Source organism: Myotis daubentonii, chromosome 13 (genome assembly GCF_963259705.1).
Source record: "Myotis daubentonii chromosome 13, mMyoDau2.1, whole genome shotgun sequence".
In the NCBI taxonomy this organism is placed as follows: Eukaryota; Metazoa; Chordata; class Mammalia; order Chiroptera; family Vespertilionidae; genus Myotis; species Myotis daubentonii.
In genome coordinates this window covers 6,117,778-6,145,026 of record NC_081852.1, presented here as the reverse complement: position 1 = coordinate 6,145,026, position 27,249 = coordinate 6,117,778, and the positions used below count along the sequence as shown (strand labels likewise).

The window sequence follows — 27,249 nt, the reverse complement described above, 5'->3', positions numbered from 1 at the left end:
TGCCTGCACCCCCTTTAGGGTGGGGGTCCCCACTGGGGTGCCTTGCCAGCCTGGATGAGGGGCTGAGGGCCGTTTTCAGGCTGGCGGGTGACTGAAGCTCCCAACCTCTCCTTTTTTTCTTTTTTTTTTTTTTATTCTGGGATTTATTTACCTTCTATGGCTGTCATGAGCCGAGAGCCGGCTTTAGCTCTGAGGCCGGCTCCAGCTTGAGGCCTTGGCTGCTGAAAGCAGGTTATCTGGGCTTTGTTTAGCTTCTATAATTGAAACTCTGTTGCCATCACTGGTGCTCTAAGCTCTGAGCCCACTGACGGCTGAAAGCAGCTAGCTGGGCTTTGTTTAGCTTCTATAATTCCAACATTGTTGCATCCGGAGCTCAGAGCTGGGCTGCCGCAGGCCAGGAACGTTGGCTTCTTCCGTCACTGGAGCAAGCAAGCCTCCTGTTCGCTTCAGTGCCTGGCTGCCGGCCGCCATCTTGGTTGGCAGTTAATTTGCATATCCTGCTGATTAGCCAATGGGAAGCATTCGGAGGTATGGTCAATTTGTATCTTTCTCTTTTATTAGTGTAGATTACTGACTGTATATCCTGTGCTATACTTTTCATTCCTGACTGTTCGTATAAAAGTCAATTTGTACTTCTTGTTGTATTTTAGGAAGCTACAGAAGTCATATTTTGAAACTACATGTTTTTGAAATCTTAGCCATAATTTTGTATTCTTTCTTATTTCTATAGGTTTTTACAAATCAAATTAACTTAGATAAGGTACTATTCTCTTTTTCGGATTACAAACATAGTGATTTCGTGGATCTTTTTCAAGAATCTACAGAAAGGTATGACTAATGAGCTTATTTAGTTTTCTGTTTATGCCTGTTAATAGCTATATCTCCTCTGAGTGGAGATAATGAATCATGGCTCTCAAATGTTTGGTATATTTCAAGATGTAGCTCTTTGTAATAAGTACAAGCTGATTTGGCTAGAAATAGAATGTATTTACGATCTCATAAATATGGTATTAACACAAGAAAAAGATATGCCTACAGAATTTCATTTTTGTCATCTCAGCAATTCCACGGTTCCCAAGCTTTTGTAAATGTGTCTGGAGCTCCTGAGGTAAGGTAAAGCTTGGTGCACAGTGACATTTTATTAGAAATTATGGCTGGTTCTATAAAGAAAATAATATGCTAGAAACAGTGGGACTCAGCTTGGTGAATTTTTTGTACTTTGTATGAAAAAAATTAAAGAATCAAGAGAAAAATAAATTTACATCAAGAAAAACAAAGAAACACTGGTAGCAGCTCTTATGCTCATAAAATGTTCAGATTTAGGTGTTATGTGAAAAACCATACCAAATAAGGAAACATTTTATTGAGTCATACTTCCATAGAGATTGCTTAGTAATATTACCTATAGTCACTGGGATAATACTATAATAATGTGTACAGTATAAATCTTTTATGTTCAACTTTCAGAAGTACATTAAATGAAAAAGCTATATTCTAATAGCATGTCCTAAGCAGTAGGTACTAATCCTATCTAATAAAAGAGAAACATGGTAATTGGCGTACGACCGATACCCTTCCCATTGGCTAATCAGCGAGATATGCAAATTAACTGCCAGCCAAGATGGCGGCCGGCAGCCAGGCAGCTTGAAACTAACATGAGGCTTGCTTGCTTCAGTGATGGAGGACTCCAATGTTCCCCGCCTGCGCTGCCGGCCTCTGAGCTGGCAGTTTGAAACATAGTTACAAAAATAGAAGCTAAACAAAACCCCAGAAACCAGCTTTCAGCTAGCGGGGATCTCAGACCTGGAGTTGATAGAGAGTTTCAATTGTAGAACCTAAACAAACCAGATACCTACTTTCAGCAGCCGAGGCCTAAGAGCTGGAGCCTAAGAGCTAAAGCTGGCTCAGAATAAAAAAAAGAAAAGAAAAAAAGGAGCAGTTGGGAGCTTCAGTCAGCCTGAAAACAGCCCTCAGCCCCTCACCCAGACTGGCCAGGCACCCCAGTGGGGACCCCCACCCTGAAGGGTGTGTGACCAGCTGCAAACAGCCATCATCTCCTCATCCAGGCTGGCCAGGCACCCCAGTGGGGACCCCCACCCTGATCCAAGAAACCCTTCAAGGCAAACCAGCCAGCCCCCACCCATGCATCAGGCCTCTATTCTATATAGTAAAAGGGTAATATGCCTCCCAGCACAGGGATCAGCGGAGCCGCGAGGTCTCCCGGCACCGGGATCAGCATGACAGGGGGCAGCGCCCAAACCTCCTGATCGCCCTGCGGCTCTGTGTGTGACAGGGGGCAGGGCCACAACCTCCCTATCAGCCCTGCTCTGTTCCTGACAGGGGAAGGCGCCCCAACCCCCCCACCCCACGGGCCCTGCTCTGTGTGTGACGGGGTAGAGCCATAACCTCCCCATCAGCCCTGCCCTGAGTGTGAGAGTGGCGGCGCCCCAACCCCCTGATTGGCCCTGCTCTGTGGGTGATAGAGGGTGGCACCTCAACCCCCCCACCCCACGGGCCCTGCTCTGTGTTGATGGGGTAGAGCCATAACCTCCCCATCGGCCCTGCCCTTAGTGTGACAGTGGTGGCGCCCCAATCCCCTGATCGGCCCTGCTCTGTGGGTGATAGAGGGTGGCGCCCCAATTCCCTGATCCGCCCTGCTCTGTGCGTGACGGGGGGGAGCTCCCCAACCCCCTGATGGGCCCTGCTCTGTGCATGACAGGGGGGAGCTCCCCAACCCCATGATGGGCCCTGCTCTGTGCGTGACAGGGGGGAGCTCCCCAACCCCCTGATCGGCCCCGCTCTGTGCGTGACAGAGGGGAACTCTCCAACCCCCTGATTGACCCTGCTCTGTGCGTGACGGGGTGGCGCCACAACCTCCCCATCGACCCTGCCTTGAGTGTGACAGGGGGCGGTGCCCCAACCCCCCCAATCGTCCCTACCCTGAGCGTGACTGAGGGTGGCATTACAACCTCCCAATCCGCCCTGCTCTGTGCATGACAGGGGGCGGCGCCCCAATTCCCCAATCGGCCCTGCTCTGAGCCTGTTCAGGGGCTGCACCTAGGGATTGGGCCTGCCCTCTGCCACCCGGGAGCAGGCCTAAGCCAGCAGGTCGTTATCTCCCGAGGGGTCCCAGACTGCGAGAGGGCACAGGCCGGGCTGAGGGACCCCCCTCCCCCCCCGAGTGCACAAATTTTTGTGCACTGGCCCTCTAGTCCTATAATAAATGCCTAATATGCTAAGTGTCGGTCTGGTCTTCTATTCAACCAATCAAAGCGTAATATGTTAAGGCTGCTCAACTGCTCGCTATGATGTGCAATGACAACCAGGGGCAGACAGTTGACCAGTCGACAAGTCACTATGTTGTGCACTGACCACCAAGGGGCAGATGCTTCAACCAGTATGTTAACTCACTGCTGGGATCCTGCCGATTGGGACTGAGCAAGATGGGACAGACGTGCCCTGGACCCCTCCCATGGCCCCTCCCTGGCTGGCCAACCTCCTGCGCCCCTCCCCGGCTCCAGTTGTGCATCGATGGGATCCCTCGGCCGGGTCTGCACCCTCTCGCAATCTGGGACCCCTGGGGGGATGTTAGCCAGTTTTGGCCTGATCCTGCAGGCCAGGCTGAGGGACCCCACTGGTGCATGAATTTCATGCACCAGGCCTCTAGTGTAGGATATACCGTAATGAAAAATGTAAACTGATGAACAAAAACAGATCCAGAGACATAGAAGCATTGACAGACTGTCACACCTCAGAGGAAATGCCTCAGAGGGGAGGGTGGGTGGTTGGGAAGAGATCAACTAATGAACTTGTATGCATATATGCATAACCAGTGGACATAGACAATAGGGGGATGGAGACCTGGGCTATGGGGTGTGGGCAGGCTGGGAGAAGTCAATGGGGGAAAACGGGGACATATGCAATACCTTCAACGATATAGAATAAAAAGATAAATAAATAACTTAATTTTTTAAAAAAAAGAGGAGACAGGGACCACATTGCCAACATGCTAAAGTTATGTGTCCAGGAAGGAGCCTTTGTTTATTCTGAAGTTGGTAGACAGGTATAATTAAATTCTAATGGGAATTTTTTTCTGGACATTAAAGATTAGACTCAGAAGTCAAATAATAGGAGGCTTCTGTTAAGTGGGTTGTGAGTGTAAGTACAGCAGGAGCCAAGCAAGTAGCACAAGAGAAGAAACTGAGTCACAGTGAGAAGTTGGGAAGCAAATGGAAACGAGTGTGGATTTGTATTTGCAAAGTCTGTTAGAAATAGAGCAGTAGTTAGATTGAGATAGAACCTTTGAAGGGTTTTCTATCTTTACAATGAGGGTGAATCAAGTATCCTTATAATATTAAAGAATTTTTAGGTAGGGAGAGATTTTATATATATAAAACACACACACACACACAATATATATGAAATTTTAGAAAAACGTCTCATGAGACAGAAGGCATTGTACTTGAGAATATGGAAGGATAACTTTTGAACAGGAAGAAAGGAAGGAGTAATGAAGAATGTTGATGCATCTAAGTACAAATTTTAAAAGTAAGTTGAAAGAGTTCTAGTTTTCTGGCCTGCATTTTCTAGAAGTGGCTGCATTTTTACTACAGCAGAGGGTTAAGATCAGAACTACATGCAGGTGGTAGTTCAGGATTAGCTGCAGTGGAGGAATGGTAGAGAAAACCAGTGATATACCAGTGTTTTCCAAAGGGCTCTCTGTTGATATGAGAAAGCCGAGTGGCCCTAGTGCTGTCCTCCCACAGCCTAGGGAAAGGAGGAAAGCAGGTGGGAGGTGGATAGATCCGAGGCAGCTGGTTTACAAGCCAGGTAAAAGTTGGAGGAGATGGAATTTGTGATCAGACATTGGGATTTTGGAATTCTCTTTGGAAGTGGGCCAGCTCCAGGCACTGAAAATGGAATTAGGTGGTGGAACAGAAATGTCGGTGAATGTCAATTAATAACTACTGTAGATTATCAGAGATTCTTAAATGCATAAGTCCTTTGATACCATGAACAAATATGTGCATTTATTTTCTAGTGAGAATGAACATGGTATGTGCACAGCCAATGACGCCTACCTCAGAGACAAGTGGATCAGCGATGATGAGCTTGCAGGGCCGTCGCACGCTGTACCCCCGACTGGGCATGGTATGACTGCACCCTGTTCTGTTGCAGGTTCTTGAGCAGGCTGGTTTCAGCGCCGTGCACAAAGGCTTTTCTAACACAAATGCAGGAGAGAGCTAGGCAGACCTTTTAAAATCGGAAAACATATTTTGGGGGATTTTCTTGCTGCACACTCCACATTCATAAGGGCGAATTTCTATTCTAACTTTAAATATTTTAATATGTAAAACATGACATTAAAATGAGCTATTTTCTTAAACTAGCAATTATAGATTTGTATAGACTTGAATATGACCTTCCTCATCCACCTAATGTTAATTTGTTGCATAGTATGTACTTTGTAAATAAAATAATAATTTTGGATTACACATAATCACATATTGTGGAGAATAAAGAAAATATAAGTACGTATAATAAAATAACAATACTGAAGAATATTCCAATTATTTTCTTTATATATATATATTTAAATATATATTAAGTACCAGAATTTACTTTTTTTCTCTGCTCAATACCATTCCACTCCATGACTACACCAGTTTTATTAGCCATTCACCAGTTGAAGGACATTTGGGTTGATTTCAGGTTTTGGCAGTTATGGATAAAAGCACTACAACATTCACATTCTGTTGGGCTCAGTGACACCACCAGTTTTACTGGTGCCATTACCTTGTGGAAAATGGCATGCCAGAGTGTTTACCTCAGTGGTTCTCAACCTTCTGGCCCTTTAAATACAGTTCCTCATGTTGTGACCCAACCATAAAATTATTTTCGTTGCTACTTCAGAACTGTATTGTTGCTACTGTTATGAATCGTAATGTAAATATCTGATATGCAGGATGGTCTTAGGCGACCCCTGTGAAAGGGTCGTTCAACCACCAAAGGGGTCGCGACCCACAGGTTGAGAACCGCTGGTTTACCTTAATGTCTGTTCTACCCTTTACTTTAGGTCTCCCCATTGTACCTGCACCTAAGAGAAGGTTCCTATCTAGGATCTGGTCCACTCCTTAGCAATAGAGTGCTCTTGTTGTAATTCTGTTGCGTGCGCATTTGGTTGGAGATGGGATTGGCATTCTCTGTTGTCCTTGTTCAGCCTTATCAGGGCATTCCTGGCATGGTGCCTTTTCAGTTATTCTGCCCTTTCTTCAGGTTTGGGGGAGGTGTTACTGTCTGAGTCCAAGATGCTTTCCTACCTTCTCTAACCCCAATGTAGGGGGTCAACCTGTGCTTTGAGGGTAATAGGGTTTGCTGCCTTTTTCCCATTGTCTTATGCTTTGGATCCCTAGGGACTATAGGGGGAAAGTACTTGGGTAGGGCTTTATGCCTTTCCTGCAGAAGTGGCTGCTCCACTGTACAAGCTTGCACCGGAGAGAGGATTTATTGAGTTCTTTGCCTTATCTCCAGGTTTTCTCCTGAGCTTCTGATGAGGTCATTACATGCATTATCTTTTGTTTTTCCCCTTTTCTTATTTTTATTAATTTATGTACACCTGTCTTTGTCCTATAAAGAAGTTAATTTTAACTATATACCATATTTATTGCAGTGTTGGATTAATTCTTAGTTCTATAATCATGTGCTTTTGACATCTAATTTATTTTTACCTCATTCTCTTGTTTCATCTCATTTTGCCCTGTTATTTAAAACTGGAGGCCCGGTGCATGAAATTCGTGCATGGGAGGGGGGTGTCCCTTAGCCCGGCCTGCACCCTCTCCAATCAGGGACCCCTCAGGGGATTTCCGACTGCCGAGTTAGGCCCGATCCCTGCAGGACGTCCCGGCAGTTGGACATCCCTCTCACAATCTGGGACTGCTGGCTCCTATTCACTCACCTACCTGCCTGTCTGATTGCCCCCTAACCACTCCCCTGCTGGACTGATTGTTGCCTAACTGCTTCCCTGCCAGCCTGATCACTCACAACTGCCCTCCCCTGCAGGCCTGGTTTCCCCCAACTGCCCTCCCCTGCCAACCCAATCACCCCCAACTGTCCTCTCCCATTGGCCTGTTCACTCATAACTGCTTTCACCTGCTAGCCTGATCGCCCACAACTGCCCTCTCCTGCCGGCCATCTTGTGGCAGTCATCTTGTGACAACATGAGGGTGGTTATCTTGTGACTACGTGAGGGCAGCCATCTTGCTCAAGGACGTCGTGCGAGGGTGTGATGCCACCTAGGCTTTTATTATCTACACTAATAAAAGAGAAAAATGGTAATTGGCGTACGACGCTACCCTTTTCATTGGCTAATCAGGGCTATATGCAAATTAACTGCCAACTAAGATTGGCAGTTAACTGCCAACAAGATGGCCGTTAATGTGCATATGTAGGCACAATGCAGGGAGGCGAAAGGGAAATCAGGAAGAAGCCCCCTGCCACTGACAGTGATCGGAAACCCAGGGGGGAGCTAAGAGCTGGGGGCCCCCCACCCATGATCGGAGAATCAGGCGCCTTTTCCCTCCTGGCCAGTGATAGCAGGAAGTAGGGGTGGAGCCAGCGATGGGAGCTGGGCACGGTCGAAGCTGGCAGTCCCAGGAGCTAGGGGTCCCTTGCCTGGGCCTAAAGCGAAGCCCAAGATCGCGGGGCCGCTGCAGCTGCGGGTCCCCGCTGCCCAGGCTGGACGCCTCAGCCAGAGGCATCCTGCAGGGGCAGGGGCGGAGCCCGCGCGATTGCGGCACCCCCCGCTGCCACTGCAGGTCCCTGCTGCCTGGGCCGGATGCCTAGGCCAGAGGCGTTAGGCCTGGGCAGGGGTGGAGCCTGCAACCGCAGGGAGCTAGGGGTCCCCTGCCCACGCCTGACACCTCTGCCGGAGGCCTCAGGCCTGGTCAAGGGGCCGATCCAGTGATTGGTGATCAGAGGGTGATGAGGGTCAACTCCTCTGGCTGAGGCATCAGGCCTGGGCGGGGGACGGAGTCAGTAATCGGAGGGGGCTGGGGGTCCCCTGCCCAGGCTTGATGCCTGGGCCAGAGGCATCAGGCCTGGGTGGGGGGCGGAGTCGGGGATTGGGGGGATATGATGGTCCCCTTGCCCAGGCCTGAAGCCTGGGTCAGAGGCATCAGGCTTGGGCGGGGGGTGGAGCAAGCGATCAGGGGGATATGGGGGTCCCCTGCCCAGGCATGATTCCTGGGCCAGAGGCCTCAGGCCAGGGAAGGGGCTAGAGCCAGTGATCGGGGGGAGATGGGGGTCCCCTGTCCAAGCCTGACACCTCTGGTGGAGGCGTCAGGCCTGGGCAAGGGGCCGATCAGGCGATCGGAGGGTGATGGGGGTCTACACCTCTGGCCGAGGCATCAGGCCTGGGCAAGGGGCAGAGCCAGCAATCGGAGGGGTCTGGGGGTCCCCTGCCCAGGCCTGATGCCTGGGCCAGAGGCATCAGGCCTGGGCTGGGGGCAGAACCAGTGATGGGGGGAAATGAGGGTCCCCTGCCCAGGCCTGACGCCTCCTTCAGAGGCATCAGGCCTGGGCAAGGGGCCGATCCTGCGATTGGAGGTTGATGGGGGTCAACGCCTGAGGGCTCCCAGTATGTGAGAGGGGGCAGGCTGGGCTGAGGGACACCCCCCCCCCACCCAGTGCACAAATTTCATGCACCAGGCCCCTAGTATAGGATAATTAACATTCTTATTATTTCTTCCTAAGATGGTAGAGCTACCATTTAGTTTATGTTCCATTCAGGGTGGATTGAAAAGTTTTGCATATCATATTGCATTACTCATTTTTCCTCACATCTCATATTTTATTTTCATCTTGTTCACTAACATGTATAGCTCTACATTTATTTGATTTTTATAATTGAGCATGAATGAATTCTTCTAGACTCTCATTCCATAAAACTTGAAACTAAAATCTATCCTTATAAACTATATGATGAGAGTTGGATTTTGCCTGAGGACAGTGACAAGTGTGTAAAGGGTTAGAGAAAGGATGTGGTTGATTGTTGTGTGGCATATATTATAGATCAGTCTATCCAACATCACCTACACCTTCCTCCTAGCGTACCTCACTGTATGGTTCAGGCAGAAAAACTAAAAATGACATTTCTCAGACATCCTGGTAGCGAGGCTTTGACCAATCATATGCACTTAGCTGAGACTGAAATGTGTGGAGCAGCATCCATGCTGCTGGCGCACAGCATAGCAGGCGAGGCATTCCCAGTGGTGTGACTCTAATTCCTCCACGGTTGCTCAGGTAGTGCCATCAGGAGCCAGTGGTTAGAGCTGTGATGTCCAGCTTCCTCAGATTCCTCATTCTGGCAAAGGCGGCACTTTTCTTGGCAGACCGTTCTGCTGTGTTATTTTTGAATCATAATGGGGGAAGCACCTGCTCTTTGAATCCACCCAATGAGGTTGTCAGCACCAACTAGTAGATAACATATCTTTCTGTAACGATTGCCATTATCTATAGCTGAAACCGAACTTATACACCTTGTTGGCATTTTTGGACCGGCTCCAATAAAATGAAACCAAATTCAAAATGACATTAACAATAAACAAATACGTTTTCTCCTGTAATGGAGGCCAAAGATAGAAAATATGCCAGGTTCATTGTGAGCTGCTCAGTGAGCTCATCCAGAACATAGGTTCTTCATGTGTCTTTTTTATCCTATTTGCTATACTCAGCTCATTCCTTTTATGGTCACAGTAGGCCTTATGCTTATGTGCGTGTGCCTGGGCAGGGAATGGAGGCGGGACAGAGGCTTGATTCTCTTGCCTGTAAGGCCTGGATAAACTTCTCCTTGCTTCTCATTGGTGCAAATCACCTACCTATTGCTGATTATTCACTGGCAAAGGAATTATTGTGGAATGATTAAAAATGGCTTTAATTAATTACCAGGGTGGAATCAGTGTCGGGGAGTCAACAGCTGTGTCAGTTGAAGTAATTCCATCTTTTCTGTCCTTTCTCCTCTGCCTTCACACAGCTTCTCCCCAGCAAGGCTCTACGTATTTTTCTTAGATACTCAAGGGTGATCAAATGGCTTCTGCTCTTGTGGGCATTCCATCTCCCTTCCTGGGCTTCCTAGACCTCTCACACTAAGACTGGAGTATTTGTGAAAAATTTTAGGATTTCTGTGGATATCTCTCCCAACCAACAGTCCCTCACTCTCACCTCTCCAGAAAGCTTTTAAGTGTAGGAGTGTTCCAAGACAAGATGAGATCCCAAGGCTGTGTAGACTTTTAGTAACTTCCACATTTTATATTTATGCCCATTGTTCTGCTTAATTGCTTCTTGTATATTTTTTCTGGCATTAACTTAATTTTAGTTCATAATATTTGGCTTTGCATAGATTTTGAGAACGGTTTCACTTGAGCATTTTACTTCACAATTCTGAAATTTTAAAAATATTCTTTTAATACTTCTAGATTTATTACATTTTGGTCAATGGTAATGATCTGTATAATTTCAGATATGTGAAATCTAGACTGTCTACATGACCTAAAATGTTATTTAAAAAGAGATTCCACATGTACTATTAAATAGAAAGTATTCTCTTCTGTTATAAGTGTATAACTATTTAATACCTGTCAATTATGTGTATTTATAATATATCTATTTTTTAGTTTTATTGATTATACCATATATTATTCTTGTATGTGTGTGCATATGTGTGTGTACACACATGTCTGTGCATTCGATCCATTTTAATAAGAAGTGTGTTGGACTCCACATCCTCTAATCTCAGACTCCAGGGACTTCCAAACACTTGGCCACAGGGAGGGGACCGGTCTCTGTTTCTCCCACCCAGGTCTTGTACATGCTTGTCTGGAATAACTGTCGGTACAGACACCCAGTTCACATTATAAATCAGAACACTTCTAGGTTTGCTGCATCTGTTATATTTATTGCACTTGCACTTACAGTTTTCTCCAAGAGCAGTGGGTTTGGTGTAATTTCAAGGTATATAGTCATGATTTTTTCAAAACAAGGATACTTTCTTTCAAATAGACTCTTCACCTCTGAAAATATAAACTCCCATTAATCCTTAAGTGGATGTGTATTTACTTAATAGAAAACAACAACAATAAAATCTCCTTTCACATACATACACGTAAGTTACAAGTATGAATTTCTCTCTTCCTTAGGTATACAGATTATTTCTGAAAGGGATTTAGCTCAGTTGGCTCTGATTCGGCCATTAAAATTCAGTTTTCACGAGCAATCAGACATCAAGAATGATTTTCAAATACTTCAGAAAAGGATAGAAGAACAAGAAATCATTCAGGAGTACATGGTAAATATTTTGGTTTTAACAAAGGTCTATATGTGATTTATTTCTCACATCACTGCAAGGGGTTTTCTTTTCTTTTTCTTTTTCTTTCTTTTTTTTTTAAAAAAGATTGAGCACATTGTTTTTGTCTTTAAATATTAAATTTATTTTTGAAGTCACAGGATTACAGGGTAAAAAGTAAAACAGCATATAAGGTTATGAAATGGATAAAGTCTCCCTCTTGTTCTTCCCTCACTTCTTGGGTCCCCTTTCCACTAGTGAAGCTTCTCATACAGACTTCCAGAAAAATTGTTAGCTTGTACTTTACTTACTGTTTTCCCTTAAAAATAATTTTTCCATAGAAGATATGATTCCCAAATATAATGTCAGCACAAATAGCCCCAGCTCATTCTTTTGTGTGCATGGTGGTTACTTACCTGAATAAAGACCTTTTCTTTGGAAAGTCACCTGGGGTGGATAGCTGCTAGATCAGTCTCGTCTTGGCTGTTGTGAACAGCATCCACCCCTTCACATGCCTGTACATACATGTGTGTGTTCCTTAGAACAAACTCCTAGCAAGCAACCAGTATTTAATGCTACTAGGTTTTTGGATCATTGCTCATTTCTTAAATGACAAATGATTTCTTACTGATGATCTAATTGACATTTATTTGAGACCACAGGAATAGCTCTATGTATTTTTTAAGCCTTTAATATTTATTTTTAGTGAACTGCTAGTTCCAATTCTTTGTCCAATGTTCTGTTTATTCCTTTACTTATCCATTAATAAGCTTAATAATAATGAAGAATTGATCCCTTTTGTATGTGTGATAGATGGTAAATTTTCCACTTTGTTGTTATGTTACACACATGTGTGCGCATACACATTGACTAAGAAAAGACAGGTATTTTTAGTGGTCAAATATGGCAAGCTTTTCTTTTTGGACTTCAGGGATCTCTGTGTCTTTTAAGAATTCCCCTTTTACTTTAGGATCATAATAATTATTTCATGATTATTTTCTAATAATTTGATGATTTTTCAAATCTAAATCTTTGATCCAGCTAGAATTTTATTTATTAGAAGGTATTGTGTAGGCACCCAGCATTATATAGCTATCCAGGTGTCTCAGGATTGTGTGGAAACTTCTCTTCAGTGATATAAAATGCCACCTTTAGCGTATACTGAAGCCCCACATGCACTTTAATTTATTCTTGGACTTTTTCCAGTGATTTGTCTATTCATATACTGGTATCCAACTCTTTTATTTATTTATTTTTATTTTTTCCATCGCTATGTATCCTCTCTATGCCCTCTTCCAGCTCCACCCCTAAAGCCCTGCAATCACCACACTATTTTGTCTATATCCGTGAGTTGTCCACTCCTTTAATTAGCGTGGCTAGATAGTGTTTTTACCATCTATTAAGACTAGTCTTTCCTCATTGCTCTTATTTTTCGAAATTGCTCTGGTTCTTCCTACAGATTTTTTTCTAGGTTAATTTTAAAATTGGTTTGCAAAAAAGATTAAAAAGATAATCTGATTATATTATCCAACTGCTTAACACCTTCACTGTGCCTCATTACCCATGGCAGGAGTTGCCAACACCTATTTAAGGACTGGTGGTGCCAAGTTGGCCACCCAGGAGTTACTGAAAAGCTTTGAAAAGTATAGGTTTTATCCACCAATATTCTAATAGAAAACGACTAGCTATATCTTGATTTCTTTTGTAATGAAACAAGGCCTTCCAGGTAGTTTCGGTTTCCCATTGGGCTACAACATGTGTTCTGTGATCATGTTGGGTACTACCCACTATTTCCCTGAGAGGACATGTATACCTCAATTTTGTTATTCTTGTCCTCCTACCTGGAATGATAGCCACTCACCTCTGTTCTTTTCTTACACACACACACGCACAGACCTTCATGTGAGTAACTTCTAATGACTTTGGAAGGCTCAGTTCAAGTACTCATTACTTTATAGAGCTTTCCTTCCATACCTTCAGGTATGATCTAGTGCTGTCATTTATTCCAGTGTTGATATACATGTTCACGTGTGCACCCCTCTAGCCCCATATCTTCAGTTAAAGTCTAGTGCTATCAGTCAAATTGGTGTCTTTGTACTTGTTCGTATGTCTGCCCTCCAATCGAACACCTTCAGGTAGAGTCCAGTGGTCTCATTCATACTGGTGTATTTGTACATGTTGTATGTCTTACCAACCAACCCCATACCTTCAGGTAATGTCTAGTGCTGTCAGTCATACTGGTGTCTTTGTACATGTTCACATGTCCGCCACTTAAACTTCTCCTGTAACTCATGTAGGATGAAGCCATATTCACATTCAGATTCATCTTTGTATCCTAAAGTTTAGAACAGTACAAATACATTCTAAATGTCCAATAAACATTTGTTAGATTTATACTTGGTAAATAAATTATTTTGATAGGAAGAATTCTCTAATTAGTGTCCCAGCTGTAATTTCTTTTTGGGGCAAGTAGTAAATTGTGAGACTATTTATATTTTTTGTTTATATGCTTATATATTTTTGTTGCTGTTATTTTTGTCTATGAAATGATAGATTTTGGGTAGATCCTAAGAAGTGATTATTCTATATTTCCTTTTTTTAAAGGAAAATTAAAAGTTATTGAAGTTCTAACAAAAGAAGAATCTCTAAGGGTTTAACATTTCCTTATCAAGCCACTTGTTTATTGATATCTGAAGTTTGAGATATTTCATATGATACTTTTAAAAGGGGGTTTGATTTTTCCATTATTCATACAACACATTAATATCAGGTCATGTCATATAGAGTGTTAAGGATCATGAACAGTAGACAAAGGCAGATGTTTTTTGTTATAGCAAATACATGACTTATATTTCTTACCTCCAAAGGCTTTGGACAATAAGAATATGCATTATGAGTTCAACTGTGGAAATGAACTATGCAACAGAGACAAAAACAGATATCGAGACATCCTTCCATGTGAGCTAAAAATGCTTTTGATTATTTTCCTGTTTACATTTGGGGGGAAAAATAAAAAGTGGTTTGTATGGCTTTTAGGCATTTTGATCTGTGGCCATAATGAGGAGTTAGCAGTCGGTGGCCTGGGTATATGTTTTGGATATGCAAGAACATGGTAAAGTTCAAGTCTTTCAATCCAGGTACTTCTTTCAGCCACAGCCACAGGGTTATTCACAGAAGTCCTTCAACCTCTTCTTATGCCTTTATTGTTATTTTTCAGGACATGAACCAGCTAAAACATAGTCTAATAGTTTAAGACATCTGTCACTTATAGTACAAGAAGCCCTGACCAGCTCCCTAGCCATTTTGTTCAGACACACAAATAAATGGTGCTGTTTATAGTCTTAGTCCTGGACAATAAAGTTGCCAATAGGAGGCTGCCCTTTGTCTCCAAAGGGCCCTACACATTGCTTCCCTTTGCTGAGTGAATGTAGTGCCACTTCCCTCCCCACCCGGCTGGTTCCTCATAGGATTTATCTGTCTCAGGCCATGCAAAGAGCAGAAAAACACACAGAGGCCAGCTCATTCTATGCCTTACATTCCTTTAAAAGTCAATAGTTTTTGTTTTTTTAAAATATATTTTATTGATTTTTTACAGAGAGGAAGGGAGAGGGATAGAGAGTTAGAAACATCGATGAGAAAGAAACATCGATCAGCTGCCTCCTGCACAACCCTCACTGGGGATGTGCCCACAACCACAGTACATGCCCTTGACTGGAATCGAACCTGGGACCCTTCAGTCCGCAGGCTGACACTCTATCCACTGAGCCAAAGAGGCTAGGGCAAAAGTCAATAGTTTTTAAATTAAATTACCATATTTCCTTTCAATTTGATCTTCCTTTATTATATATATCTTATTTAATGCAACCACCAAGCTGTCAGACCAGAAAATTCCAAGTCACCTGCAATATCCAAAAGTAGTCACAGCACTCTTTTGATTCTACCTGGTTAATACCTCTAGAATCCTCTCCCATCTCTGCTGCTGGCTTCCAGTGAGCCCGCTGCATCCCAGCTGGTCTTCTCTGCACTGCCCCCACTCCGTCTTTTCACAGTAACTCCAGAAATGGTTTTTCTGAAATGCAGATCAGAACAGGAAAAACTCCTTTTTAAGTCCGCTTGGCCTCTCTGTTCCTGTCATGGCAGAGTTCTTTAACATGGCGTACTTGTCACCTCTCTAGCCTCAGCTCTCCCATGGAACTTCTTCTGGTTTCTGGAATTCATCATTCTCCTTCTTTTGTCTCCAGGCCTCTGCACCTGTGGTTCTTGTAAGAACCGTCTATCCTTCTTTGCTGAGGTAATTGCTGCAATCTTTCAGACATAGCGCGGCCAGACCTTCCTTGTTTTCCTCAAAGCTAGGTTTGGTATTTTCCAAAAGTCTCTACCATCTTGTGACTACCCTCCCCCACTTACCAAACTGTGATTTAATTAACTATTTATGTTCTTGTTTCTGTCACTAGGCCTGAGGTGTTTATTATAAAAATCAGAGTAGAACACAGCAGCTGCCACCTTGAATAAATATCTTCATGTTTAGTTGATCCATTCAGATCTCAAATAACTTTATGATTATAAAAGTAATAACCATCCCAAGTTAGTAAAAATAATTTATTCTATCTTCTATAAGGATAGTGCAGAATGCATTGATGACGATTTCTGAAATCAGGATGATGAATCATTATTAGACAGTTTAAGAGATAATGCCAACAATTTGGTGTTACTCTAAGAAGTTAGAGGTTCAGTGTTATAATTTCTGCCCTACACATGCCATTAATCGAAGCACACTGAGTCACGCAGGCCTAAATAAGCCTCTGGAGCTCAGCAGAGACTCATCATGGGATAGGGGTACATTTAACATTTGATCTGGCTGAACTTTTATTCTGGGTACAAGAAGAGTGACAACTAAAGAGACGCAAAGATATGAAATAGTGAAGTGAAATGATTAAAACTAAGGAAAATTATTTACAAGTTTTTTACTTTTTCTGAAAAGGAAATAAGGTGTTATTCGTTCAAGTTCTATTTTGAAGTTCACTGATTTATCTGTCTCTTACCACAGTGTAACTTAATTTAAAATAAACTCACTTAACCCTTTGCGGTCGTATTAAATTTGGACATGGGTGTCGTACTGGTCAGAATTAATTTCCATTGGAAGAACAGTGATACATAACATGCAAGATTATGAAGGATAAACAAGATTTATTAATTCTTTTTTGAACATTAGATGTATGTTTAGACAATAATGTGTTTCAATGACATGTTTTTATGTAAAAATTATATTTTATATTTCTTCATTGTGTGGTATCTTTGAAAGCAGTCTCCAATATGCAGTCCTGGTTTTCGACTACATGTATCGCAAAAATAATTAGTTTGGCGCCTTCCGCCCTTAATCTTTCTGTTCGAACATAAAGAGCAATCTTTACTTTTCACACCTTCACAGTGCCGCAATATATGCAGTTTCCCATTAAGCCTTTCATCTTTATCTGAGGCTGATGGTCTTCCTGCCAAAATAAAACTCTTCATCGTTACTTTCAGATTCGCAATACACTTCTTTCGGTAACTTTCTTTTTGCCATTTTGGAGTATTATTTTGAAATATCTTAACAAGCGAGAATGCCTAATTACAGATAAACGTAATCTGTAAAGCTTTATTTGAAATTCTGCGAAGTATCTCCGAAGCTTGTCGATTTCTTCACTCTCAAAAGGCGACTGACTCGCCACGGTGTTTTGCATGGTGAGTGTGGAACGACCGCGTTTGTTTATATTGAGTTTCGATATCTCCGATTTGTCGGGGCAGTGTTTTGGTTCGTGACAAGATCGCTTAGACACTTAAGAGCTTTCAGAGAAATTATGAACTGATACATGAATGAATAGAGTTAAGATTCATACGGTTCCTTGCTGTGGTGGCTGAGAGTAGACAAACGACCGCAAAGGGTTAAGTGACTGTTAGGGTTGCCTAAGAAGGAATGCACAAGGCCAAAAGGGGTGAAGAGTTATGACTATATTAGGTCATCTGGAAAACCAGATGGGCTGAGCCCCAAAATGGTGCCAGCACCCAGGGTTGGGGAGTAAGAGATTGTAAAGAACTCGAGGTGGGCTTCTGCTTGGCAGAGCATTCTCTGAGCAGGCCTGGATCCTAGGAAGGTCTGGAGGGGAAGGCTAAGGTCTTAGTGAAATGGAATGCGGTCTAAGCGAAAGGGAATGTCCCTTGTGAAGTGGCCTAAAGGTCAGTTCCCAAGGGATATTGATTCAATTATTTGATCAGACCTAACAGTGACAGTCATATAAAGTTTCTTTGATTTCTTCACCATAATTTTTTGGAAGTAACAGAAAAGGTCCATGAAGAATTACATGAAGAAAGCCAAAGAAATAACATCTTCCTTTCTCTTCAAATGCTGAGACCACTAAATGGGGAACTCATGCATCCTGGGACACTGCAAGTGAAGGCAGTCCTCACTTTGCATGGCTCCAAGATGCACAAATTTCAGTTACTGTTTCTCATTAGGTAACAACCACTCCTCAAAAGCATGATTCAAATTTCAGTAGTGTCACTATATTAATTATGAATAATTGCCTAAGGTGTAAACTTCACTTCTACCTCTCCTGTCCACAGATCACTATGTGAGTACAGATGCACATCCTGATCAGTGACCAATCATGTCACTTCTTTTATGATAAAAATTTTTTTTATTGATTTTTAGAAAGAGAGGCAGGGAGAGAGAGAGAGAGAGAGAGAGAGAGAGAGAGAGAGAGAGAGAGAGAGAGAGAGAGAGAAAGAAAGAGAGGCAGGCATCAGTGTGTGAGAGAGAGAGGCATCAGAGAGACATTGATCGGTGGCCTCCCGTACAGGCCATGACTGGGGATCCAATCCGAAACCTTAGGCATGTGTCCTGACCAGGAATCAAACCCACAACCATTTGGTGAATGGGATGGTGCTCCAACCAACGGAGCCATCAGGCCAGGACTCACGTCACTCCTTTTAAATATGTCAGTAGTTGCTCACTGTGTGCTGGTCACTCAGTTCATGCACCGACAGCAAAGCAGGTGGTTGTATTGCCTCCTCATCTTTCAGTGATAAACCGACATAACATTTTACGGGATATGGATAATCAAAAGACGACATTGACCAACAAAAATGACACTGAGGCAGAAAAAGGAAAAGTGGTAATTCTGGCAAAAAAATTCTAATAGAACAGAAATAGTTACAGAAGAAATGGCTGACCAGGAAAAGGCTGACATGGCCACTACTGAAGTCAGCCCAGATATGAAGCCGGAGGAACTGGTCTAGAGGAGTTCATTAGCATAAATGAGGAAAGTGTGACAGGAGAGATGGGCGTGTCCTAGAGGAAGTGATGCTGGCAAACAGCTCCACATTAAAGGTGCTCTCGGTGCTGCTCCACAGCAGCGTTAAGCGCAGAGGATGAAGTGGGGACGTGAGCTGCCTGGGACGCAGCGTGGCAGGTCACGAGGGGTAGGGATGCTCAGTCAGCTTTTCGTTATGTGACAAAAAGAAGAGGCAAACACTGTTCAAATTACTCTTGATAAGTTTTTTTGTTTTTTTTTTTTACAAAATAATTGCTCTGATTTTCAGTCTTCCTAATGTTTTAAATTCCAGTGTTCTAAATAATTATTACTGCTGTTTTTCCACTTCCCTTACATTTATAACCAACAGTAAAAGGGTTTCTAATGTCAACATTCAGAAGGCAGTCATAATTTGTACCTTTGGTTATTAGCATTTTCTTGCACAGCTTCAGCTTGCAGTCACTTATGTTCCTGAAAAGTGAGAATGGCCTGATCATGTTGTCCAGGGATCTTCATGTGTAAAGACAATATCTTGCATTTCTGTAGCACTTTACAAGTTATGAAGCACTTTAAAAATGCATAATCTAGCCCTAACCGGTTTGGCTTAGTGGATAGAGAGCGTCGGCCTGCAGACTGAAGGGTCCAGGGTTCGATTCCGGTCAAGGGCATGTACCTTGGATGTGGGCACATCCCCAATAGGGGGTGTGCAGGAGGCAGCTAATCAATGTTTCTCTCTCATTGATGTTTCTAACTCTCTATCCCTCTCCCTTCCTCTCTGTAAAAAATCAATAAAATATATTTTTAAAAATGCATAATCTATGTAAAATTCCTGTAAAGTAGAATAGTCAGATATTGCTATTCTTATTTTATGGATGAGGGAATAAGCTCTGAGGTTAAAAGATATTTTGAAGGCTAATAAAAGAGGGGTGTGTGTACCACAAGTCAGGTTCTCTGACTCCTGGCCTACTGAGAACTGACTAATGATGATGGTGACTTAGATTTCTATGAGCTTTCCACTTTTCAGAGATGTTTACATGTTTCATCAAATGTTTTTCTACAGTTGCATGAGGAGGAGGGAGCCAGTGTCTTTCAACAAATAGTTCTGGACAATTGCATATTCTTATACAAAAAAAGGAACTATGACCCTACCTTTTACAAAAATTAATTCAAAATAGATTATTGGCCTGAAGATAAGAGTTAAAACCATAAAACTTCTAAAGGAAACCGAACAGAAAAATTTAGTGTCCTTGGGTTTGGCAGAGTTTTTCTAAATAGGGCACAGAAACCTTAAACTATAAAAGAAAAAAACAAATTGGACTTTATCAAATGAAAACAAAAAGCTCTCCAAAGCACACTGTTATAAAAATTAAAGGGTTTGTAACAGACTTGGAGAAAAATACATTCTCAACATTCATTTGACGAAGGACTTGCATTTATATATATAAAAATTCCTACACCTGATGAGAGGACAAGTATCCCAATAATAAATGAGCAAACTATTTGAGCAATCACTTCACCAAAGAAAGTATACAAGTGACAAATATGTGAAAAGATGCTCAACATTGTTAGTCATTAAGAAAATACAAATTAAAACTCTAGTAATATATTACCCCTCATTACAGAAGAGTTTAACAATTTCTTATAAAGTTAACCATCTACCTACCATATGACTTAGCAGTTCTACTCCTGTGTATTAAGAGAAAGAGAAACATATGTCTGCATAAAGACTTTTTTTTTTTGCAGAGTACAGGTAATTGTTCTAATTACCTGCTGGAGGCTAAAGCAAACAGCAATTAGCACAAAAGTGCAAAAGAGACATTGGAAGGCCAACAAGTCTGCCCTGATGTGATTGCAATGGCTCAAGTCAATTTCCTGAGCTGATAATCTTTACATTGTATACCAAAATTTACCTTTGATTGCCTGTATGCATTGCTAAAGAGCAAATGTGTATTCAAAGTGAATAAAAGCAAATGGACCAGACTTGGTGAGCCTCTTCATGAAAGAGGTTTCTACCTGGCCCCCTATGCCTTCCAAAATTCATATTTCTTGTATAGCGTATTCATTGTGTCATTGACCCTCCTGCAAGTCACCCTGAACCCGCTGCACAGGTCACGGCAAGTGGTGCCTAGAACAGGGACTTGAGGAGAAGGTTCGCCAGAGTGAAAAAGAAGTGGAAGTGGAAGTCAGCCGAATGCACAAGCCTGTGCCAGCTTCAGAGTCATGACCATAAGTGGACAGGGACATTTCTGAAATCAGCCAGGTTATAATGGGGAAATATTCGAGTAAAACACAAACCATTATTGTAGACTTTATCTCTGGGAACAAGTAGGTAGGAATTTAAGGAGAAATCAGGCTCAAGGAAAATGAGAACTGCCCATTATCCTGGAAACATTAGCCTTGTTTCCCAAACCCAGCCTGTATATAATGGACCACACTCCAAGGTTGACTCCCTTGTCACCTTTAACTATGGGCTCTTGTTTGAGCTGTATATTGCCCACTGCATATTGAGGATCAAAAACCTACAGAATGGCAGGAGGATTTGCCATCACCCCCTCCTCCTCCCAAAGTAGAGCCTGTAAAACTGTAATACCTAAGGCCCCCAATCCTTTGCCTCCAGTGTGGGAAGGCTTATCGACTAGAGAAAATGGGGCTAACAGTCCATTTGAAAAAGGGACTCCTTAATACTTTGTCTGAAAATTACCATATGACGCCTTGGGACTGGCAGATTTTAGCTAAAATGACTTTAGACTCCAGTCAGTGCTATGGGGAGCAGAATATGATAAGATCTGTAAACAACGGGGTGTTTGTGGGTGTTCACTGGGACCCCACCTGCGAGCCCTCTGGGCCACATTCTGGCTGTAAATCCGGGCAATGTAAAACATCTGAAAGTTCCATGAAATGAACTCTGATTTATTAAGTCTTGCCTATGGGTTATGCATGCTTGTGAGTATCATATATAAGAGTGTCTGTTGATTGTTGTTTTATCTGTCTTTGTTGTTTGGTTTAATTTGTTTATTGTTAGTCCATTCAAAAAAATATTCCAAAAAAGATATAAATTAGTAAGAAATTTTAGAGACTGTCTCAGAACTATTCTGAAGTTAATAAATGCCTACACTCCATTTTCACCCCTGTAGGAAGCATGCCTCTAATTTATCTTCATAGAAAAGAAACTGAATTTTCCCAGAGCAAACAGAATGTGGGAGTGGAGAGAGAGAACATCAGCAGTACATATGGCTGATAACACAGGTCCTAGGAAAATTCCCCTAGCTTAGACAAAGGGAGGTAAAGATAGCTAAAAAAGGTCCCAGCCCATTAATTACTAGGTCTCTTGCCTCTCGCCTTTATTGTGGTAAAATGGGCTCCCGCTCTCAGGAGCATTCTTAAAAGTCTCATTTTTGTCATGTTTTTGTTTCCTGGTCTGTCATTTGAAATTTAGATAAGTGAGCCATTTCTCTCAATTTGGGGATGCATCTGGGACTTCTATACCCATGAAGAGAAAAAGGATAGCTTAAGAGAAGGCGTGCCCCACCTGATTTTGGGTGGCCTCTTGGCCTAAGCCCCATCTCTTCATGGATGCTATAGAATAGGCTCCAGACTGTTTTTCTTTGGAAGCTGGTGAAAATGACACAAGGAAAATATACAGGCTGGGTTTGGACAACAAGGCTAATGTTTCCATGATAATGGACACTTCTTGAATAATAATGGGCCACATTCCAAAGTTGACTCCCAGGTCCCAGGGGCACTCCTATTTCCCTGTTTTTTTTGTGTTTGTTTTTTTATAAAGAAAAATAAAATAAAATAAAATAGTACTTTAATATTAAAACCACTGAAAGCCAGTGAGTTATCTCTGTTACAGAATTTGCCAAGGAAAATGCCTTGGGTAATAATAATTGGCTTTAAGATCTCAAAGTGGTTAAGGCAATATATATATATATATATATATATATATATATATATATATATATATATATAACTAAAATAAAGGGTATATGTTAAATCTTTTTCAGTGGTAATTTTATATGTCTAAACAAAGTTTTCTAAAGTCTTTGATAACTTAAAACTTTGGACTTTGCTGAATAAATAATAAAAATTATTAAATATCTAGGTATTTTGAAGTGACAGGATACTGAAACATTAATTAATCTGAATTTGCCTCATATGGAGAATCCAGAGGATGAATTAAATCTATTAATTGAATATGTCTTGTATTTTATTTGAAATATCTCTTAAAATATGAATATATTACTAATCTGAGAAATACTAAGTATTTAACTTACCACCAAAAATTTGAGGCTTCTAAAAGTTAAAAGTTCAAATTATGTTGGGAGAATTTATATGGTTTTGGTAATAGAATACATAAAGTATAGAAATTCATTTTTGAGGAAACTAATTCTTGCATTTTCTCTGGAAAAATTAGTAGTTCAAAATATATTATAGTCTTTATGTGTCTGTGTGTCTGTGTACTATGTATGGTAAAATTTCAACCTAGTATATAATTTTTTATTGGCCTGATTAAAAAATGAGAATTCTATGGTCCAAACCAAATTTTTAATATTAATTTAAATTTCAAGACTTTAACCAAGAGATAGCTTTGGGACATTTCAAGGGCCCTGGAATAATTCAAGGATTTATTCTCTCTTCTTAAAAGAAATATTTTTGAACTAAAGTAGGCTGATCTAATACACTTGAAATCAAGTGGGAAGCTTTGTCAAATAAAAATTAATAACTGTGTTCTATTTCTATACATGTGTTTTAAATGTTATAAAGGTTTCAGCCTCTAAGCTTGGCAGGAAACCAGAATATTCAGCAATGGAATTTCAAAACAGGAGCATACATAATGCCTCAGACCCCTACCCAGCTGGTCTTCAGATTGGTTGGGGGTGGGGTGGCATCTGTACTTCATGTATCAAATATATAAGTTTGCTTACTTTGCTTTTTCAATAAAGGTGCATACTTTAATTACTTATTAATAAGTTAGCTTTTCACAATATAATCAAGGTCTCATATAAACTTATTTATATGAGAAGCCAATATTTTATGAGCAATTGGTTCTAATAAAGTCCAAAGTAAAATTTGCATATATATGCAAATAAACATTATCCAAAAAGAATGCTGTTTAAAGTAAATTTAAGCTTAAAAAAGGAGAAATTTAAAAATCTCCTCCACTACTATTTTCTTTTTTTTTAATATATTTTATTGATTTTTTACAGAGAGGAAGGGAGAGAGAGAGAGAGAGTTAGAAACATCGATGAGAGAGAAACATCGATCAGCTGCCTCCTGCACACCTCCCACCGGGGATGTGCCTGCAACCCAGGTACATGCCCTTGACCGGAATCGAACCTGGGACCCCCGAGTCCGCAGGCCGACGCTCTATCCACTGAGCCAAACCGGTTTTGGCTACTATTTTCATAGTAAACTGCAAGTTATTATTCAAGCATTAAATCTCACCATTAATTAGACCTATAAGTAAAAAGAAAGTTACTCTTTCTTGAGATGTATGCATTGCAGTATTGGCCAGCATGTCTCTCTCCTGCTAGTTTTTCTGGAAGGCAGCCAAGTTGGTTGTTCTGTTTGAAAGAAAGTAAAAGTCTTTACTGTAGCAGTTTATGGCAAGCCCACAGGAAAAGCAGACTTTAGCAATGTTTACCCAATTAGGAAAGAAATTCCCTAAATAGGGCTTAAAGATTGCTCCGGAAAAGATACAGAGAGAAATTCCCTTCAAAAATCTAGGAAAATAATTGAAAACCAATGTATTAGGCCTTAACAGGTAGGAATACAAAAAGATTGCCTTAAGACCTTAAATGGCTTTTAGAAATTATTATGGGACATTAATTGGTTAAGACATTACCTAAAAAATCTCTATGGGAGAAATGACAAATTTATTCAATGTGCTTAGGGGATCCTGAGGAAGCTTTTATTAAACGAATGCAGGGATGACAGAATCATTTTCTGATTTCATGGCTCACCTCACTCGAACAGTGAGACAGCAAATACGGCATAAAACAGCAATTTGCAACCATCTAGAAAATCTAGATGCCAAGCAGTTTGAGGTCATCTAATAAATCCTATCTTTCCCAAACCAAGGACACTTAAGAGTAAATGCTTTGCATTTTGCCTCCCTAAACGGAGGGTAAATAGCTTATGTCAATGTACTCAGGAAGACTAATAGCAGAAATCCAACTAGTTCATTTGCTGTCCACACGCAAGGACAAATGAAGTTAGAAAATAAACCTTATTTCAGACTGATTTAAATTGGCAAGTTGAAATAAGTGTATATTCAGGGGGAACTTAGTTGTCACCTACTAAAAAACAAATTACTACAGTTTTATATTATACCACTATTATTATACCAAAAAAATACTAGGCAGGAACCTATTCCTGGAGCATTAACTGTTGTTTTTACTAACAGTTCCTCTAATGGCAAAGCTACTTATCATATAGTAAATTCAGACCAAGTCATTCAGACTAGTCACACTTCTGTACAAAGGATTGAGTTAGAAGCTATCAATGCTGCATTGCAGGATTTCCAGGAGCCTCTCAATATTATTTCTGATTCTGCCTAAGCTACTGGCCTGGTAAACAGAATTGAGACTGCTCAATTAAAATGGCACAGTGACCAAAGTCTATTTATACTATTTAAACAGGTACAGCAAATTGTACAGCAAAGACAATATCCCTTTTATATTACTCATATCAGGACTCATACATCCTGTCTGGTCCTTTAACAAAAGGAAATGCATATGCCAATCAATTAATTGTTTAGTTACAATAAGCCACAGAATCTTACCAGCTTTTACATCAGTCTGCCAAAATGTTATCTAAACAATTCTGAATCAGTCAACAGCAGGCTAAACAGAAATCAAGGAATGTCCCACCTTGTATGTTACATCTGCCTCAAGGGCCTAATACAGGAATTAACTCTCAAGGATTGATATGGGACCATATCTGGCAAATGGATGTAACATATTATACTCCTTTTGGATGCCTTGGGGCATTGCATGTCTCTGTAGATATCTTTTCAAAAGTCCTTTGGGCCAATGCATCTTCAGGGAAAACAGTGAAACAGGTCATTAATCACTGCCTAGCTGCTTTTGCTATCATGGGAATTCCAAAAATTATTAAAACTGATAATGGACCTGTATACAAAAGCTGTAATTTCCAACAGTTTTGTACAAAATGGAAAATTCAACACATTATGGGAATACCATACAATTCCCAGGGACAGGCAATTATAGAATGCCAACATCAGCGGCTAAAATCTCAACTTGAAAAACAAAAAAGGGGGGATATTAGAGAAATTTCCTGTAAGTAGACTATATCATGCCTTAATTACCTTAAATTTTTTCACTTGTACTGCTGATGGCAAGACACCATAATGAGCCAAAGGAAAAAGGCTTGGTCAAATGGAAGGATCCTGAGTCTGGTTTATTATTTATTTTTTTAAAATTAAATCTTTATTCAGATGATTACAGTTGTTCCTCTTTTTCCCCCATAGCTCCCCTCCATCTGTTCCCCCCTCCCCGCTCCGCCCTTCCCCCCCCCCTCCGTCCTCATCCATAGGTGCACGATTTTTGTTCAGTCTCTTCCTGCATCCCCCACACCCCTTTCCCCCCCAAGGATAGTCAGTGCACTCCTTTTCTATGCCCCTGATTCTATTATAATCACCAGTTTATTCTGTTCATCAGATTATTTATTCACTTGATTTTTTAGATTTACTTGTTGATAGATGTGTATTTGTTGTTCATAGTTTGTATCTTTACCATTTTCTTCTTCTTCCTCTTCTTAAAGGATACCTTTCAGCATTTCATATAATACTGGTTTAGTGGTGATGAACTCCTTTAGCTTTTTCTTATCTGTGAAGCTCTTTATCTGACCTTCAGTTCTGAATGATAGCTTTGCTGGATAAAGTAATCTTGGTTGTAGGTTCTTGGTATTCATCACTTTGAATATTTCTTGCCACTCCCTTCTGGCCTGCGAAGTTTCTGTTCAGAAGTCAGCTGACAGTCGTATGGGTACTCCCTTGTAGGTAACTGAGTTTCTTTCTCTTGCTGTTTTTAAGATTCTCTCTTTGTCTTTTGCTCTTGGCATTTTAATTATGATGTGTCTTGGTGTGTTCCTCTTTGGATTCCTTTTGTTTGGGGTTCTCTGCGCTTCCTGGACTTGTAAGTCTATTTCTTTCAGCAGGTAGGGGAAGTTTTCTGTCATTATTTCTTCAAATAGGTTTTCAATATCTTGCTCTCTCACTTCTTCTGGCACCCCTATAATTCGGATGTTGGTACGCTTGAAGCTGTCCCAGAGGCTCCTTACACTATCTTCATATTTTTGGATTCTTTTTTCATTTTGCTTTTCCAGTTGGGTGTTTTTTGCTTCTTCGTATTTCAAATCTTTGACTTGGTTCTTGCGATCCTCTACTCTGCTGTTGGGGGTCTGTATAATATTCTTTATTTCAGTCCGTGTATGCTTAATTTCTAGTTGGTCCTTTATCACAACATCGAGGGTCTCATTAGATTTCTTGAGGGTCTCATTAAGTTTATCAGCAGTTTCTAGAAAATTCTTGAAAAACCTTAAAAGTGTAGTTTTGAACTCTATATCCAGTAGTTTGCTTTCCTCCATTTCTGTCAT

General features: G+C 41.3%; 1 protein-coding gene across 1 annotated transcript in view; it reads left to right on the top strand.

Moving 5' to 3' along the window:
* The first annotated feature begins 730 nt into the window (after window positions 1-730).
* Window positions 731-27,249, top strand: part of PTPN20 (protein tyrosine phosphatase non-receptor type 20) — a 66,150-nt gene continuing 39,631 nt past the window's right edge. Inside the window, exons 1-4 of the mRNA XM_059661890.1 lie at window positions 731-828; window positions 5,042-5,151; window positions 11,193-11,341; window positions 14,206-14,296. Coding sequence (XP_059517873.1) covers window positions 5,058-5,151; window positions 11,193-11,341; window positions 14,206-14,296 — 334 coding nt within the window. The 5' untranslated portion in view covers window positions 731-828; window positions 5,042-5,057. The remainder of the gene's footprint in view (window positions 829-5,041; window positions 5,152-11,192; window positions 11,342-14,205; window positions 14,297-27,249) is intronic.